Genomic DNA, 18,662 nt, shown 5'->3' with positions numbered 1-18,662 from the left:
TCTTTGATTTGGGGGTCATGAATTCAAGCCCCACATTAAGCACAGAGATTACTTTTAAAAATTAAACTATAAGAAAAAGAATTATTGGTGGACACTAACAGGCTCTATGGTATTAACTCCAAATCTTCACAAGTAAGTCCTATTGGCAGAACCCATTCTCCAGATGAGGAAGCTGAGTCACAAAGAGATGTTGAGTAACTTGCCTGAGGTCAGTAGGGAGAACCAGGCTCAAGGCCAGATGGGCCCTGATTCTAGAGCCTGTGCCCCTGACCACTATCATGCATGGAGCCCTAACAACGTACATGGAGCCCTCCACCTGGCACACAGTAGGTTCTCCATATGGACAGTGGCTGCCATTGTCGACAGTTGTTGATAGCTCCATTCATTTTTGTAGTCCGTTTTTAGATGGAAGAAATGAGACTGGTCACAACACGAGAAGAAGGACTTGAGAGCTGGAGAAGGGAAGAATAGGGGAAAACAAGGAGAGGAAACAGGGAAAGAGTTGAGACTGGGGGTAGGCGGGCAGAGGCCAGAGCAGCAGGGCTGGGACGTGAGTTGGCGAGGGCCTGGGGGCTGCTGGGGGAAAGCGCTGAGGGCACCAGGTTGGCCATCTGAGCACAAGACCACCACTGGCTTCCTCGCTCTTAGAAAGTGAAACCCCAAACTCTGGGATGCCCTGGTGGCTCAGCGGTTGATCCCGGTCCTGGAATCGAGCCCTGCATCAGGCTCCCTACAGGGAACCTTCTTCTCCCTCTGCCTGTGTCTCTTCCTCTCTCTCTGTGTCTCTCATGAATAAATAAATAAAATCTTAAAAAAAAAAAAAAAGAAACCCCAAACTCCATCACTGAGCACACAAAGCCCACAGTGGTATAACCCCAGATCACCATTCTTGCCCTGTATCCCACCTCTCCCCCGCCACACACATCCTGTGCTCCAGCCACCCTACCTTGTCCTTCACCCCTCTATACGTTTGCACACACTGTTCATTTGCCTCAAATGTCCTTCATTTCTTCCAGCCCTGATGGACTCCTACCCATCCCTTGATACCCACTTCAAATAGCCCCTCCTCTGGGAAACCTTTTTTGATACCCGTAGCCGATCATATTCATTCTTCCCCTTTCCGGAGTGGACTTCAAGGCTAGGGACTGTGTCTTACTCCACTCTGGGCCGAGTGCCCAACCCAGAACTGGACACAAAGTCATTACTTAGGAAAAACTTGTTGGGCTTTCTTTTTTTATTTTTATTTCTTTATTGAGTAAATCCATCCTTAAATCAAGGGCAGGCCCTAGTGAAACCACACACATACATCTCTGGTGTCTAGGAGAGCTAGAACACGGAGGCAAGGGCTGAGTAAGACTAGGAGAGAACTCATCCTTCCCAGGGATCCAGGTCAATGGGGCTCTGGAACTCTGTGAGAGATGCCTAGAAAATGCTGCCTGAGACAGTTCATACCTGGGACCCTACTCCAAGCACCTCTAGGCACAACCCAGAGAAGGCTGCAGATGCCAAACAAGCTGGAAGCCTGTCCCCTCTCACTCATTGGACCTCTGTAAAATGTGGAACTCAAGACTGACCCTGCAGGGAGGATGCTGGGCTGTCAGTCTCCTACTCTTACGGTCTAAGACCACATTGGCTTTTTCAGCAGCTTTTGGCTTGTGGTCAACTCAAACCCCCAGATCTTTTTCACTGGGATGGCTGCCAAGCCACATCTTGTGCATTTGATTTATGGCTTGGGTTAGCTAAGGCCCACTCCTGCTCCCCAGAAGCCAGCAGGAGGAGGCGATGGTGTCCATACCCCTAGGATAAAGAGCCATTGCAGGCCCCCAGCCCAAGAGCCTCTGTGCAAATGTGGGTAAGCTCCCCCTCCCCTGGTTTGTGTTTCTAAGCCCTTACACTTGAGGCACCAAGTGCCAGGACCTCTTGAGTGAGAAATTCATTAGCATTAAAGTCACAGGCCACCAGGGCTCAAGCAGACCAACTGTGGGTTCCTGGGGAAAGCAGTGGTTCTGGAAAGACCCAGAAGGTCACGGAGAGAGAGGCAAGTATTGGAGGCCCAGGATCCCAATGTCCAAATGTCCTGGAAAAGGCCCTGTATAACTCTGAGCCTCCATTTCTCGTCTGCAGAATGGGGTGACAAATCCTGATCTCATGGCGTTGTTAGCACAGAGGTGCCCATGCAGGGAGTGTCTTCCAGGCATAGTAGTGTCTGTGTAGGGGTCATAGACAGGGGGCCCAAGCAGGCCCCAAGGGCCCAGTAATGCCCAGCTCTTACTCCATTACACTGAATGAGAAACTGAGGCACTGAGCTTATACCACCTTTGTAGATACTGCTCCTGCTCAGCCAAATGGGCTTCTCCCCAGGGATTGCCTTTTTAATTTTATTTTTTTTAATATTTTATTTATTTATTCATGAGAGACACAGACTGAGAGAGAGGCAGAGACACAGGCAGAGGGAGAAGCAGGCTCCATGCAGGGAGCCCGACATGGGACTTGATCCCGGGACTCCAGGATCACACCCTGGACCAAAGGCAGGCACTAAACCGCTGAGCCACCTAGGGATCCCCGAGATTGCCTTTTTAAATGCCACTGTTCAGAAAGGCCACACTCCCTAAAGTGACCCCCTCCCCGTACACCTGCCTCAGCCCCTGGTGGTCACCTCCACGCCCATCACAAACCGTGGATGGTGTCGGTGTCCTTCGGTCGCTGTCCTAGACCCTCGGCTCCATGAACAGGGCCCTAGCCTTCCTCATTCACCGCCCTTCCTCCCCGGCCTCAGCACAGCCAGGACGGGGCAGCGTGTGCGGAGCAACTGGAAGGATCTTTGGAAACATTCCTTCGGACTTTGGCTACAAATCCAAATTGCGTGAAAGAGAAGCGTATTTATTTCCCTGCACCGCAAACAGGGTCACTTCCCCTGCCTGGGCCTCTGTTTCCCCAGCTGTAAAATGAGGTGTGAAATGAGAGGCTGAGCTAGCTTTTCTCTAAAGTCCTCCTAGCCCTGAAGACTCCTAGGGGGCACGGAAAGGGGGAAAGGACCGTATTGAATCGTATAGCCCTATTGGGTTGAAGAAAACCACTTCTGCCAGGAAATCTCTCTCACTGTGTCACTTTCTCCACTAGCCTAGGAAAAAAAAAAAAAACTGCCCCGCACAGGCCCAGGCCTGCGGAGCCCACGCTGCAAAAGTCACAGGCTCCTCCTGCCCCGGACCCAGGCGCAGGGGCCCCTGAAAGGTGTGTGGTAGCTGCTTCCCTGGGGGGTCCCGGGCTTTGTTGCCTTAACCGAGCACACAGAGCAGGTAAGAAATTCCAGACATGTTCTCCGCTGACAGCTAATTGTGTCCTTTATTAATGACCATGGCTTTCTTAGGGCAGGTGGGAGGAGGGGGGAGGCCAGCCTCAGCCCAGGGGGCTCCCTCAGGTGGAGCTATGACCACATTTCTGGATCTCATAGAAAGGGAAGTGCGACATGAAGTGACCCCGAAAATCCATCCCACCCCACCCCCCAGCTGGAGAAGGGAGGGAGGCTTTCCTGACTCTCCAAGCCCCCGCAGGGGTGGCTGGCGCCGACACAATGTTGCAGGGGTTTGGGAATCTGGCAGACCAGGTTCTGGGTCCCAAGGTGGCCTCTTAGAGCACAGACACCGAGGGACAGTGGACGGCCCGGAGGTGACCCGCGGGAGGGCTATGGCCCGTGGGCAGCGTTGGAGATGCTCCCGGGCTACATCCGGCCATCATCCCCCAAATCCCTCCCCCAGCTTGTGGCACCAGGACTGGGCCCGCCAGGCCCTTCCTCAGTGACCCACTGCACCACCTGTCAATACAGCAGCCAGATGTGCCGGGGGACTTGGGCCTGGCCCTGCCAGATGTGTCAAGCTTTCCAACACATCCGGCTTCCCCTCCGGCACATCGTGATTATTATTTAACACTTGCTTTTCCAGCATCTGTAAGTCCCGAGGATTGCAGGCTGGGAGGCTCCAGCGTGTCGATCCAGCTTAAGGTCTGGGGGCCCAGAGCCCACTGCTCATCAAAGGGCCTGTTTTCTCAAGGACGCAGTGAAGACCTTTACGAGCCCTCTTGCAGGGATCGCCTAGAGCTGGAGGGAGGGCTTCGTCTGTTGCCTGCTTTGTCATCGGGATCCTGTTAGCCTGGAGAGGGAGGTGGGGTGTACAGCATTAACCCAATTATAGAAGAGGGATGTGAGGCTCAGAGAGGGACATAATGAAGAAGTAGCCGAGCTAGGACTTGAACCAAGCAGCAGAAGTAGCACGTGCAAAGGCCCTGAGGTGAGAGGAGGCCTAATGTGCTCCAGGAGAGCCAGGGGGTCCGGGTAGCTGGAGTGCAGTAGACGAGAGGGAAAGCAGTAGGAGGTGAGTTCAGAGAGGTGAGGGGGATACAGTTACACCACAAAAGATAAAATATCATGGATAAATTTAACCAGGGAGGTAAAGGGGGCTTTATAGGCTATTGGGTTTTACTTTGAGGTGGGAACTGTTGAAGACCTTTGAGCAGAAGAGCGACACACAGCTGATTCCTGTTCCGCAGGATCCCTCTCTGGCTGATTTGTTGAGAACAGATTGCAGCCAGAGGCAAGTCGGGAGGTAAGAGGGCAAGGGTGAGAGCCAGGAAACCAGTCGGGAGGCTACCGCAGTGATTTGACAGCCACCACACCTCGGCCTCTCGAGCTTCCCCGGTCTGGTATCGGGATTCCTGGGCTGGAGCCCAGTCTCCATCAGCCACTAACTGGCTGTGTGACTGTAGGCAAGCCACCGTTGCTCTCTGGGTTGTGTATTCTCTGGTCAGAAAATGAGGAGCTTGGACCAGAAGATGGTGAAGGTTCTCCTGACTTCCAGTGACCCGACCCCGCGGGCCTCCCCAGCCTCATCTCCCACCTCTGCCAGCCTTGAACTTCATGCCTCAGTGACCCTGAACTATCTGTAGCTCCCACACACACACACCATGCGCCTGTGCGCAGGCTGTCCCCTCCGCCTGCGGCACCCTTCGCCACCAGCCACCCCGCACATGGAGAGCCCGTGTTCTTCAGCATATCTCAAGCTCACGTGCATCTCCAGAGTCTTCCCCTGACCCAGTCCCCTTCCTCAGGGACCCGGGGCACTCCGACAGGCCACGCCAATCTCCCAGAGACAGTAGATGAAGTGGTTGTGAACTCAGAGCTGCCTTCAAATCCCAGCTGCATCTCTGAAACGGCCTAATGTTATTGAACCTCTGTTTCCTCCCCTGGAAAACAGAGATAATTCTATTTGCTACTCCTGGGGTCAAGGTGAGGATTCAGTGAGATTGTAAAGCATCTGACCCAGTGCCTGGCACGTAGTCACTGTCTGGGATCCGTGAAACCAGAGTCTAGCTACGGAGACCCGGCCGTTGAACGAACATGGGGGGTGGCCCTGGACAGTGTGAGCCCAGATTCCCGGAATGGCCCTGGCCAGGACCCTGGGACAGCCTCCCAGCAGCCCCACGGCCCAAGGGCATTCCTGTCCACCCCTCCTGTCACCAGCCGCTCCTCCACTCACCTCCTCCATCAGGGCCTGGTCAAAGCTGCCTGCCGGCAGCCACTCAACACTTGAAAATGTCCTTAATTGCTTCACCAGAGTGGGGAGTCACCCTGCAGGCAGATAATTAAAAAGTTCAGAGCTTGATTAATTGGGAGGAAATTGGAGGAATGGGGCTGCCTGCGGGGCGTGCGGGAGCTCTCAGCCCCTGCGTGGGGATGGCACGAAGGGAGGCAGGCCAGAGCGGGACCAGGGCCTAGCATAGGATCCAGAGGCTGGACGCACCGGGCCTGAAACCTGCCTTCGCAGGTTGTGGGGTTCAGGGTCTGGATCCACAAGATACTGTGAGTTCCACCCCTGCTACACACACACACACACACACATATACAACTAGAGGGTAGACCTCAAAAGACCCAATGGTTATGAAAGTTCTGGTTACTCTGGCCTGGGGGCTGAGGCACCTACAGCCCCCTTGTAGCCCATCATTTAGGCTCTGTGGCAGGCAGTGAGCAGGGCAGGCATGGTAGCTGCCTCATGGTGCTCATACTTGAGCAAGTGGAAAGGTGGGAGGTGGAGACAGGTATAAGCCAGGTACCAAGAAGGATGAAGGTGGGATGGCTTGAGACCCCATTACTGGGGGCACAGGGAGGAGCTCTGGGGGCTCCGACGTGGTCTGGGGGACTCAGAGGCCTAGAACAAAGTCTCCAGTCCATACACTAGCTGAGTGACCTTCAGCATAAGATTCCGTATTTCTGAGCCTCAAGCAGTCAGTCAACACACACACACACACTTCCTGAGGCCTCCTGGCCATCACATCTCAGCCCCTGGGTCTGGGAGGTTCCAGACATTACGGTTCCTGCTGGCACCAGGCTTACAGCCAAGTGCAGGAGGTAGACACTTAGAGCCACATAATCATGCAGCAATAGAGGCAAAGTGCCGATGCTTCGGGAGCACAGGCAAGAGGCCCCAAACCAGGTAGGGGGTGGCATCCTAGGGGAAGGTCAGAAGGTGATTTGGGTGGAGCCAAGGTTGGAAGGATCTAGAGGAGTTAGCCAGGCTGGCGCTGACCAGGGCAGAGGGAACTGCCGAGCAAAGGCCCGGAGTGGGGAGATGGAACACAGCTGGTGGGGGAGCTGGATGCAGTCTACTGAGACCGGGGCCCAGGGTGCAGCTGGGAGGTGCTAAGAGCTGGCAGGTGCTTAAGAGGTGCTGGCAAGGTGGGCCGTAGAGGGGAGGGCAGAGCAGGCTGGGCTTGCCACAGGCACAAGGGAGCCATTGAAGGGTCTTGTCTTGAGCAGAGGAGGGATGCCACAGATGGCCAGCGTGGAGACCGGCTTTGGGAGGCCCTGGGATCCCCCCTCAGGCAAAGAGGAGACGTGTTAACACAGTTCCTGCTGCTGCCTTCTGACTTCTGTAGTCCTGCCAGCTGCTGGCGAGGATCCATAGAGCGTGGGACCCGGCAGGGGCGGGCAGGGGTAGCCTGGGCATGTGGGGGAGGTGAGGGGGGGTGTCGGGATGACTGACATCCCCTGGGTGGTCCCAGGAGGAGCTACCACAGCAGGGGAATGAGCCTGAGGCACTCCTTGGACTTGACCTGGCCAGGCTGGGTGGGCAGGGGAGGCCTTCTCAGGGAAGGAGAGGGAAAGAGGTAGAAAGGCAGGGTGGGACACTCTTTGTCAAGCTAGAACACTGAGGGCCTCGGAGGCAGGAGCTAGAAGGAACATGGACTGTGGGCGCACAGGCTCTGAGTGACTTTGGACACGGCATTCTGCTCTATGAGCCGGTTTCCTCGTCCCTAAAATGGAGACACCACCACCTACTACACAGGGAGACGGTGAGAACTGAATGAGGTTATGAGCGAGGGAAGCTGCTGGCCCAGCACCCCGCAGGCTCATGGCAGGTACACAGTGTTCCGAAGCTCCTTCTAGCCCAGAAGCTTGCCACCTGCTTCCAGCGTGGCTGTGCCCATGGCCCAGGGGACCAGGCACCCTTCCCAGCTCTGACCAGGGCCACTGACTCCACTGGTTTAACCTCAGCAGCAAAAGCGGGAGGCATGCAAAATTGCAAAAGCCACTTTGCGTGAGGAAGACTCCCAGACTCCTCTCGCTGCACCACAGGAGTACCACAGGCCCAGCTCAGACATCCTCAAGGCACAAGGCCCTGAAAATATGCAAATCAGTTTATCCACAATTTAAGGAGAATGTGGGACCCAGGGTTGAGTGCCCGAGCCTGTCCGTGGCCAGAGTCCCACAGGTGACAGAGGCCATAGCGATGGTCCCAGCCATGGCCGGAGTGGGCAGGAAGTGGCCCCGGGCTCACGGAGCAAGGAGGGCAGGGAGCTACCGGGGCAGCCAAGCCCAGCCTCCCTCCCTGGGCCCCGGACTCTCCATCCGCCCAAACTCCTCCCCCCAGCCCAAAGCCAAAACATCCTGGAGATCCCAGGGCAGGAAAGTGAGCCAGCTGCCGTTGAACCTGGCACTGCTGAGCCTGGAGCCCACTCCCTCTCTGCTCACAGTGGCCAGCAGTCAGGCCCGGTTGCAGGAAGATGTCCCAGCCCCCTGCTCAGTCATGGTCCCAGCCCCCTGCTCAGTCATGGCGGGGCCTGGGCCTTTGTCTAATGTCACAGTGCCTGACACGGGATAGGGCCTTCCCACATGCCTATTGAGTAAACTCATAACTCAACATCTCTCCAGCTGGACCCACGCTCCTGAGGGCAGGGACCACATCTTTGTCTCCGTATCCACAGGGCTTAGCACATAGCGAGGTGGTGGTCCAAGAATGAATGGAAATAGGACAGCAGACACCTGTGTCCTGCTCAGTGTGAACCAGGCAGGCACTGCTGTACGTGTTTTCTCTAGATTAACTCATGTGATCTTCCCACCAAATAGACAGTACAAATGTACTGTCCCCATTACACAGCCAAGGGAACGGAGAGCCAGGGACCTTGCCCCTGGTCATGCTGTTACCAAGAGGCAGGCCTGGGATTCAGCCCTGGCAGCCAGCTCCACGCTCTACTTTCATCAGACCTCCTGCCCAGGTTCCCAGGAGCTAGACGGTGAGCCCGCCTCTGTCCAGACAGAGCCCTCTGCTCCACAGGACCCCCAGGAAGGCAGAGAAGCTCCTTCCTCACCCCCAAGGCTTGGCACACTGGGCCTGACTGAGCATTTGACCCCGCTGTGCCATCAGTGGTCTGGGGATTAAACCAGAGTCTCTGGGAAGAGAGTGAGGAGCAGAGCAGCAGGGCTGCCAGGGAGGCTGCGAGGATCACCCAGTGCCAATTAGCGGCCCCGCCGTGCCAGGTCCAGATGGAGCCCTGCCTCGGCCTGACTCAGGGCTCACTCGGTCAATTATCACCTATCCCCGGAGCCCAGGGGGCAGGTGGGGAGAAAATCTGTTTCCCCATAATCCTCCCTCCCTCTCCCGGCCTGCTGCCATCCCTGCCTCTAGTTGCCTGGCCAAGGGCTCTGGGCATCGGCAGAAGGCGGGTCCTGGCTGGCTGCTTTGGTCTCCAGTCCTGTGTTTGGGGGTCAGGCATTGCCTCTGTCTTGCTGAGTGGCCCAGCAAGCCCTGTCCCCTCTTAGGCCTGACAAATGGTCTCCAGTACTGACATTCAAGCCACCTGATAATCTCTACATCCAGGAATACCTGGGCAAGAGGTCTTTGGAATCATAAAGACCTGGAGTCAAGCCTCAGCTCTGTCATTTAGTAGCTGTGTGACCTTGACACAGCATCTTGCCCCCTCCGGGCCTCAGCTTCCTCATCTGTAAAATGGGGGGGGGGGTGCGGTGATAATGGTACCACCTCCATGGGTAGTCACATAGATTTCAGGACAGAATCCATGGGAATCACCTGCACTGAGCTCGGCACCCGGAAAGCACATGATAAATGGAAAATCATAAAGGAATTATGATTGTCCTTGCATACTGGATGAGTAATAATAGCTGACATTTATATGGTACTTGCTGTGTATTCTGGGTGCCTATCAGCCGATCCGACCCTTGAGCCCCTCACTGTCCGCTCGGGGAGATAGACCTGCCTTCATTCTGCACCTACTATGCACCACACCTTGCATTAGGTGCTAGGGATGTAGAGACTAAAGACCCAGCCCCTACCCCAACCAGGGTTCACCAACCAGTGGGTTAGGTCCATAGTAGGATGGAGCAGGTGTCTGCTTGGCTTATAAGAGCCAACGATGCACATTTCTTCCCTACTCAATGTTCAGTTATGTGAGATTGGTACCTTGAAATTTGCCCTCGTGGGAGCCTTTACGCCACAGAAGTCGGCAAATACAACAAATCAGGGCTGTCCCCCTCCCCGCCCCAGACAGCCATGTTAGCACGTCACTGCTCAGAGCGTGTGTCTGGTGTCCTGAGTGGAGGTCTAAGGTGTCTGCTGTAGAAAGTGGAGATGGGCCTCCCAGAGGCGTCAGACCCCCGTCCCAGGGGAAAGGTTGAAGGGGAGAGGGGCATTCAGGCAAAGGGACCTGTGTGTGTGTGTGTGTGTGTGTGTGTGTGTGTGTGTGTGTAGCCAGGGCATCTAGGGAACTGCAAGCAGGTGAAAGAGGTGACAGGTGGGGCCAGAGAAGTGTGCCATAGGGTTACCAGAGACTGAGGGCATTCCTGGGACTTGGGACTTCCAGTCTGAAAACAGCAGGATGGGTTGTCACAGTAGTGGACGGGCCCCTGGGATGACCCACGGGGAGAGAAGCCGAGAAGTGGAGCGGGATCTGAGCAGCCACGCAGGTAATGGTGGCACGAAGGTGGCATTCCCTGGCCGCGTGTTTTCTCAGGACACCTTGTAAGGGGCATATTCGTTCATGGGACAGATATGTGCCCTGAGCATCTGCTCTGCTCCCACCACTCTGCCAGGAGTTAGAGACCCATTGAGAGCCACAAACCTCGTTCCTCTTCCCCTTTGCAGGCACTTCCAAGGCAGGGAAAAAACAACATGCAAGTTTATAGGCTGGCTTCTAATATAATTACCACTTATGACAAGGGCCAGTGAGGGACACGGAGAGGAGACAGTGTCGTGAGAGGATCCCTCTGGCCGGGGTGGTCAGGGAAGCCTCTCCAGGAAGTGAATTTAAGCGGAGGCCTGAAGGAGGAAGAAGATCAGCCACGGGAGGCAGGGACAGCGCTCTTGCCAATGTCTTCCAGAAGCGTCAGGAAGACCACAGAGCCAGCCTGGCGGGCTTCCGGGCCAGGACTGGGTGTAGGGTGGCTCTCAGGGCCATGGGGAGCCACGGGTGAGCTTAAAATAAACGGGGTGTGGTGGGTCTCATTCATTCTAATGGTCTCTCCAGGACTAGAGGGGATTGAGGGGGGCCAAAGTGGGGCAGGGAGACCCACTCAGAGACTCTGAGTGTACCCACACCTTACAGGTGTCATCAGCCCCTTTTCCAGAGGAGGGGACTGAGGCTCAGAGAGGGCGCCTATCAGAGGGACAGCTGCCAAATCTCTTCATTTCCCAGTTCTGTGCATGAAATCTGGACGTTGGCAGGACTGGATGTTTTCCCAGCTGAGAAACTAAGAGTAGCGTGGTCCCCAGGGCACAGGGTACTGGGGGCAGGCAGCTGTTCCAGATCTCTCTGTGGGCGAAGAGGGGCTGACCGGAGCTGAGGCCCCTCACACCCCACAGTCACACACTACGCCTGCGATCAGAATCTGCCTCTGCTGCCAAAGAGCCATGTGTGTCAGCTCCTCTCCGGGCCTCCGTTTCCTCAAATGTCAGATAAGGTGGTTGATCTGGGTACTCTTCCAGCTAATCACTTCATCCCTCCACCACCCACTGGGTACCCGGGAATCTTGCTGGGAATTTCCAGTCCAGCCAGGCGCTTACAGATTCCTGAGTGAGTAATTAAAATGGGCACCTCGACTCCGAATGGTGGCTTAGGGAAGGCTTCCTGGAAGAGGTGGTACCTGCACCAAGTCTCTTTAAGAGGAGTTTGATGACAATGGGAGGCAGTGGCAGGGAGTGAGGGCGGGGTGGACAGAGGCCAGAGATGTGGAGGTGGGCCTGGGGCAGGCACCATATGTGGTTGACCATGCGGAGCAGCAGGCACGAGGCTTGGGGTGGCAGGCACGGAGAGATGGGCAGGTGCCAGCCCTGCGGTTCTGGGGGCCCTGAGGAGTTTGGGGAGCTATTGTGGATATTTTTCACAGCAATTTTATGGTGACATAATTCGCATACCATAGAATTCAGCTATTTATGTTGTACAATTCAGTGATTTTTAGTGTATGCACAGCATTGTGCGACCATCACCGCAGTCAATTCTAGAACATGTCCATCACCTCAGAAAGAAATCCTATTACCCATTAGCAGTCACTCCCCGTTCTCTGCGCTCTCCAGTCCTTGGCAACCACTAATCTACTTGTGTCTCTATAGATGGCTATTCTGGACACTTTTCTATAAATGGAAGCATATGCTATATAGCCTTTTGTGTCGGGCTTCTTTTATAAACATAATGTTGTCAAGGTTCATCCATGCTGTAGCATATATCTGCACTTTATTCCTTTTTATGGCTGAATAATATTCCATTGTGTGCCATTGTGGGTTTTTAAGTGACACAGAAAGGTTTGGACTTTAGAAAGCTGGCCGTGGAGGATGGGCAGGAGGAGGCCAGGCGGCCATGAAAGGCTAAGGTGTAGGTAGCAAGAGCTTTCTGGATGCTCGCAGGGGAAGGACGGCAGCAGAGAAGAGCCGGGATGGGGCACTGCTGGGGTGGGGAAGACCTGGTGATTGGCTGCAGGGGAAGAGGGTAGGGAGGAGGCATCCAGGGTTCCCAGTGACTGGGTGGAGGGTGATGTCACCTTCGAAGACAAAAGAGCAGGTTTTGTGAAGCATGGTTCTGATAGATACAGCAGCCCCAGATGCCCAGTGGGAGGAGGGAGGGGTGGCCGGGCAGCACACCGAATGAGGGAAGGCTTCTGGAGGAGGCAGCCTGGGGAGTCTGAGATGGGGCTAGGACACAGTGACAAGAGAGTGCAGCCAGGAAGGTGGCCCAGATGGAGGGGGACCCACCAGCCCGACCCAGGGAATTGCCAGCAGATGGAAGGGGTGTGCTAAGCGGGGCAGGCTCTTTCCTGAATGGGAGCCGGGAGGGTTCTGATCTTGGGACCAAAGCCTTTCAGCATCTGTAAGGATGATCCTAGATCCCCACAGGAGCCCGGTGCCCCCATTCTACAAGGGACCAAACCGAGGCTCAGAGAGGTCATCTGCTTAACTAGAGCCAGAGCTGCAGCCTGAGTGTCTCAACATGGCAGGGCTGTCTCTTCATCCAGCCTGCAGCAAAAGTTTGGTGCCTGAGAGGAAAATGAGAAGAGAGAGGGCAAGAACGACCCCGAAACCAGTGCAGCAAAGTGGCGAGAGCCCTGGGCAGGTGCCCAGAACAGGAGCTGCCAATCCCTGCCCAGCACTCACGGAGCACTGTCATGTGTGGTTAGGGGAGCCCCTAGAGTCAGACCACCTGAGATGGAGTCTCGGCTCTGCCACTGTAAGCTCACATCCTGGCAAATTACTTCGACTCTGTGCCTTCCTGCCCCCATCTGAAAATGGGAGTCATAACACTCCCTCCATCAGAGGGCTGGGTAGGGGCTGGATGACTTGCTATGGGTTAAGTCCTTAGCACGGTGCCAGCATTTCATAAGAACTCCATAAATGTTGGCTGTTTCATATTCACCCTCTGAAGTCCTGGTTTCCCCATCTGTACAGTGGAAGTGCTAATAACTCCCCAGAGCACTCATTGTCATCCTCCTTGGATGACACGAGTGGTGTCACGATGACCTGGGTGGTGATATCAAAGTCCTGACTTTGCTCTTGCCTGATCAGTTCTTTAAGGACTAGGCTGGAACTGGCTCTTTGAGGTCCCCGCAGGGCCTGGTCAGGGTGGCATCAGCCCGCTTATTTGTTAGCTGGCTGCCACCTCCTGAAAGCCCTCTCCAAAAGACAGGCAAACTCGGGCCCCAGGGGGAGGGCGCTGCCTTCTAGCAACCCAAGGGGAATTGTCCATGGTGTATATACCGAGTACTTGTTTTATCCAGCAAGCCCCGAGACTGTAATGACAACCCCCCGCCTCCCCTATGCCAGACACTGTCCATCGCATGGAGTCCTCGTGGCCACTTTTTGGGGTAGATGCTCTCATACCAATGAGAAAACTTGAGCTCAGAGAGGTTGAACTACTTGTCTGAGGTCACCCAGCAGATTGGTATTTAAACCAGATACAGTTCAATAATGCCAGGAATTATTCCAGGCATTTTTGCCTAAATTTAATCAATGTCATCCTCACCATAATTATAGGAGATAGATACAATTGTCCCCATTTTGCAGATAAGGAAATAGCTTTAGTGACCGGCCCGAGGTAGAGCGGGGATTTGCCAAGCAGCCTGCACACTAACCACCATTCTTCACTGCCCTTCTATTCCCATGATCCCCAAAGCCTAAGCTCTTCCCACTTTGGAAGGCAACTTCAAGAAGTATGAATGGAGCATGTGCTGGGTGCTGGGTTCTGTGCTAGGCACAGGGGACGGAGCTGTGAATCAGACACGGCTCCCACCCTGAGGGAGCCAAGAGCATGCCAGGGGTCCCCTTGATGAATAATTATGACCAGGGAGCAGATCTTTCTGAACTCCAGTAATGTAAGCATCAAGGAGGATGGGATCTCTGAGGCTCGAGCTGGTTGAGGGGTTTAGGGGAGGGCAGTTGCCTAAGATTTTAACTTGGAGGATAAATTTGAAGACTGGGGCTGGAAAAATGATTTTGGGAAATGTATGTTGGCCATTTACATGTGAGGAGAAGGATGCTCTGAGGGGTGGGGTTGCTTGCCGACGGTCCCACGACACACAGGCATGGGATGTGATCCAGGTGAGCTCCCCTGTCCTGTTTAGCCACCTTTTACCCCAGGGGGGAACCTACCTGTTGCAAAGCTCTTCCCGGTCCACCTTCTCACTTACCCCTGGCATGATCTCCCCCTCCCCAGGCTCCACAGCAGAGCTGGGATTATGAACCCCAGTAAGCAGAAGAAGAAAGGGAGGCAGGAAAGGGGCAGGGCCTGGACCCCAGGCCTTCCGATGCCCAGCCCAGGCCTAGGGTAGGGTGGATTTGCACGCAGGTCCACACAGGAGGGTCATTGCTTGTAGAACCTAAGCCCTGAGCTGCAGGGCCTGAACCCGAATCCTGAGCGTCCCCCCCACCCCAGCACAGGGAAGAAGGCCAATACCCTTGGAAGATGCCAGGTTGCTGATTGCCCATCAAGTGCAAGCATTTCCCTGCTCAGGCTGTCCCTGGTACTGCAGGCTCCCTTTGGTGAAATAAAATGATCCAGCACCTACTACAATAACAGCTCAATTCATCGAGCACCTGTGCTGTGCACGCCTCCTGCCCCGTGCCTTACACACTATACCAAATTCCCCCGGTGGCCTTCAGAAATGAGTCTCAGAATCATAATTTTACAAATAGGGAAACTGAGTCTCAGGAATGATTAAGCCATTTTTCTATGGCCATACAGCCAGTAAAAGGCCAAGCTGGGACTCAAACCCAGGTCTAACTACTTCCAAAGACAGTGTTCTTTTCTGCTCTACTACATTGCCTTTCTGCATGGCCTGCACTGTGCTAGGACTTGTCTACTGTCATCATCTCAATCATCTGGAAGCCAGGAACCTAGTTATAAGAATCAGGGCTCGGCCAGCCATTAGTGAGTGAGACTGGGCCATATAGGTCTGGCCCCAGACCCCTTCGGAGTTTGCAAAACAAGTCAGGATTGAGCCTAGAAGCTGTGGCACAGCCAACCTGGAAACGGTGAAGCGGGATTGCTAGGGGCCCCAGGTGAGCCCATAGATAGCTTCAGAGATGAGAAACCAGGTAGCCTGGACCCTTCTGGGCAGAGAGGACTGCCATGTTGGAACCTAGAGATCCCCAAGAGCCTTAGGAGATGGGTTTCCCAACAGTGGCTCTCCATGGCCCCTGCGTGATGCTGTGTGGCCTCTCCAGGAGACTACAAGGTCTTCCCATGCTTTGTGGCCTCTGAAACCTCTGTAACCTCATCCGGTTTCCCCAGCGACTCTCTTTGTCTCCTGTACCAGGGTGCCCGTCTGGAACCTTCAAGGCCAACCAAGGGGACGAGGCCTGCACGCACTGCCCCATCAACAGCCGGACCACCTCAGAAGGGGCGACCAACTGTGTCTGCCGCAACGGCTACTACAGAGCAGACCTGGACCCCCTGGACATGCCCTGTACAAGTACGCTTGGGGCCCCTGCAGAGCGATGCCTCACCGGGTCCCCAGGCCCCCTGCAGAAAGCTCAGAGCAAGGGTTGGGCAGCGGCCTGGCTCCAGCCAGCCCTTCCTGAGTGGGGAGCAGCCAATTACCTGGTGGGAGGGGAAATGAAAAACTGGTTGGAAAAGAACCATCCTGGGGTAGTTGTGCTGCCAGCAGGCAGCTACCGTGGAGCTGGCATCTGGCTCCTTACCTCCTCCCGCTAGTCACATGGAGGATAAAGTGAAGGTCTCGATTCACAAAGGGACGGTGAATGGGAGGCTTGGCAGAAACAGAACCAACACAGGTGGTGTCTGTGACAGCAACGATGCCCAGTGTTCTAACCTGGCAGCGGCCGCCTGAATCTCAGGCCAAGGTTCTCTAAGAAAGCAGTGGCTGGGAGGGCCATCTTACAACCCCTGTATCAGGCAAGAACGGAATCCAGCTGCCAGCAACAGAGAGCTGACCCCAGGGGCTTACACCACAGGACTGACGGACTCTCTCACACAGCAGAACCCCAAAGATAGGCAAACCCAGGAAGTTCTCTGGGACCTGGCTGGCTCACTCTGCTCTGCCATTCTCAGCGTGCAGTTCCTAGCCTTCGGGTCACTTCACAGTCCAGCATTGCTGCTGAAGCTCCAGCCATCACACACATTCTAGGCAGAGGAGAAGGGAAGGGACAGAAGGACATTTTACAGCTGTCTCCTCTTTTTTTTTTTAAGAGTTTATTTATATACTCACGAGAGACACAGAGACAGAGACACAGGCAGAGGAGGAAGCAGGCTCCCCGTGGGGAGCCTCATGTGGGACTCGATTCCAGGACTCTGGGATCACAATCTGAGCCAAAGGCAGACGCTCAACCACTGAGCCACCCAGGCACCCCCAGCTGTCTCCTTTAAAGAAAAAGTGTTGGCCAGCAACTTCTACAGCATATCAGTGGCCAGCCCTTCAGCACAGGAGGCTGGGAAATTAGTCTCCTAGCTGGACATATTGCCACCCTGAATAAAATTGGTTTCTTTTAGAAAGAGGAAGGGAAAAGAGAAATCGGGTGGCTATAGTCTCCAACACACAAAGACTCGCCCTAGTAACACACACCGAGGAGGCTGGAGTCCAGGGAGAAAGGGCTAAACCGATATGCGGCAATATGAGAGTTCTATTCTAGAAGCATCTCTCAGGTGGATGGAGGGGAGAAAGGAGTTGAAGGAAGCCTTTGGGGGCCTGGGCTGGCGCCAGGGCAGTGGGCAGAGAGCCGTCTCTTGGGAATGAACCTCCGCAGCCCCCTCTGACCGACACCTCTCCCCACCCTCAGCCATCCCCTCCGCGCCCCAGGCGGTGATCTCCAGTGTCAACGAGACGTCCCTCATGCTGGAGTGGACCCCGCCCCGCGATTCAGGGGGCCGCGAGGACCTGGTCTACAACATCATCTGCAAGAGCTGCGGCTCGGGCCGGGGCGCCTGCACCCGCTGTGGGGACAACGTGCAGTACGCGCCCCGCCAGCTGGGCCTGACTGAGCCGCGCATTTACATCAGCGACCTGCTGGCTCACACCCAGTACACCTTCGAGATCCAGGCCGTCAACGGCGTCACCGACCAGAGCCCCTTCTCGCCTCAGTTCGCCTCCGTGAACATCACCACCAACCAGGCAGGTGAGCACTTCGAATGCATGCTCCAGGTCGGGGCAGGAGGGGTGGGGGGCAGGCAGGGTATCCTGCCAGCCCTGGTCGGAGACACACACACACCCCCTGTGGACTGGCTCCCGCCTTCCCAAGCCTGAACTCACCCGGGAGAGTAAGCGCTCCCTCTCCGGTGCTGTGGTGTTCATAACAATTGCTGTCGCGTGGTGAACGTGTGTTGTTGAAGGTAAGCGTGAAGCTGCTGGAACAAAAAGGCTCAGTGTTCGGTGGTTAAAAGAACACAGAATTTCAGGCCTGTCTCATGGAAGAGTCCAGGGGTCAGCAATGCAGATTCGTGGGTAGAGCGGATCCACTTAGAGATGCGGAGGTCCAGGTTCTTACGTTTGTGTCAACGCCCCCCCCACCCCGCCCCGTGCTCCCCGCCTGCGTGCGTGGTGGGAGCTGAGGCACAGGGATGTCCATCTGCAGGGAGGGTGGGAGAGAGAGGACCCAGGGAAGCTGGACTGGCACTCATCACTTCTGTGCACACTCCCCTGGAAGAAAACCTGGTCATGTGGCCTTGCCAAGCCACAAAGGAGGCTGGCAGATGTGATCCCTCCCAGCCTAACCAAAACCTCTCACAGCGGGCGGTGAGGAGACAGCCAGTAGATATCTAGCAGTTTCCACAGGCACCTTCAGCCCACTCCAGTCCAGCTCCAGCAAACTTTTCTCCCTCAGCTCATCTTTCATAATCCTTTCTGGGACCCCATGTCACCCTCCATCTCCTGCCTTGCTTCCTTCATGGCAAAAATGTTGCCAAACAGTGCAGTCTCACTACTACCACCATTTCCTCTTCAATCCACTCCACTGAGGTTCTGGCCCCATCTCTCCACCAAGACCACTGTGCCCTGGGTCACCGGTGACTTCCATATGGCCAGGTCCAAGAGACATTTCCCAGCCTCATCCCCCCAACCAAGGGCCATGTGAGATTTCAAGGACCTCATGGTACCTGTGGATTGAAAATTCTGAGTGTGCCCCTCAGTTATGCACTCAACAACTCTTGCCAAGCTCTGCTGCAAGCGGGGTCTGGGCCCTGTCCAAGGAAGAGACAAGGGAGGCCAGGCTCCAGGAGAGAAGGTGAATGGGCTACCCACCTTATCTTTCAGATGTCCAGCGGGGTCCACACAATAACTTCTCAGGGGATCCAGAGATGGAAGTCCGGGAAGGCTTCCTGTAGGATGCAGGATTTGACCTGCAGCTTAAAGGACTAATAAGACGTTTAAAGGAGCGATACAA

At 55.2% G+C, this 18,662-nt stretch overlaps 1 protein-coding gene and 1 long non-coding RNA gene across 4 annotated transcripts in view; one reads left to right on the top strand and one right to left on the bottom strand.

Annotated features, from left to right (window-relative positions):
* The window catches only part of EPHB2 (EPH receptor B2), a 184,861-nt gene that overhangs the window by 124,241 nt on the left and 41,958 nt on the right, over positions 1-18,662 (top strand). For all 3 annotated transcript variants that reach the window (XM_077899205.1, XM_077899203.1, XM_077899204.1), the window contains exons 4-5: positions 15,584-15,739; positions 17,064-17,399. In XM_077899205.1, the coding sequence (XP_077755331.1) occupies positions 15,584-15,739; positions 17,064-17,399 (492 nt within the window). The remainder of the gene's footprint in view (positions 1-15,583; positions 15,740-17,063; positions 17,400-18,662) is intronic.
* LOC144314731 (uncharacterized) lies at positions 3,381-8,079 on the bottom strand. The gene is made up of 3 exons (XR_013380586.1): positions 7,980-8,079; positions 5,529-5,620; positions 3,381-5,235 (listed from the first exon to the last, which is right to left on the bottom strand). It is a non-coding gene; the product is annotated as an uncharacterized LOC144314731 (long non-coding RNA).

The sequence above is a fragment of the Canis aureus genome, chromosome 5, assembly GCF_053574225.1.
Source record: "Canis aureus isolate CA01 chromosome 5, VMU_Caureus_v.1.0, whole genome shotgun sequence".
Taxonomy (NCBI): Eukaryota; Metazoa; Chordata; class Mammalia; order Carnivora; family Canidae; genus Canis; species Canis aureus.
Note: the sequence above shows the minus strand (reverse complement) of the source record. Positions and strands in the feature narration are given on the sequence as shown.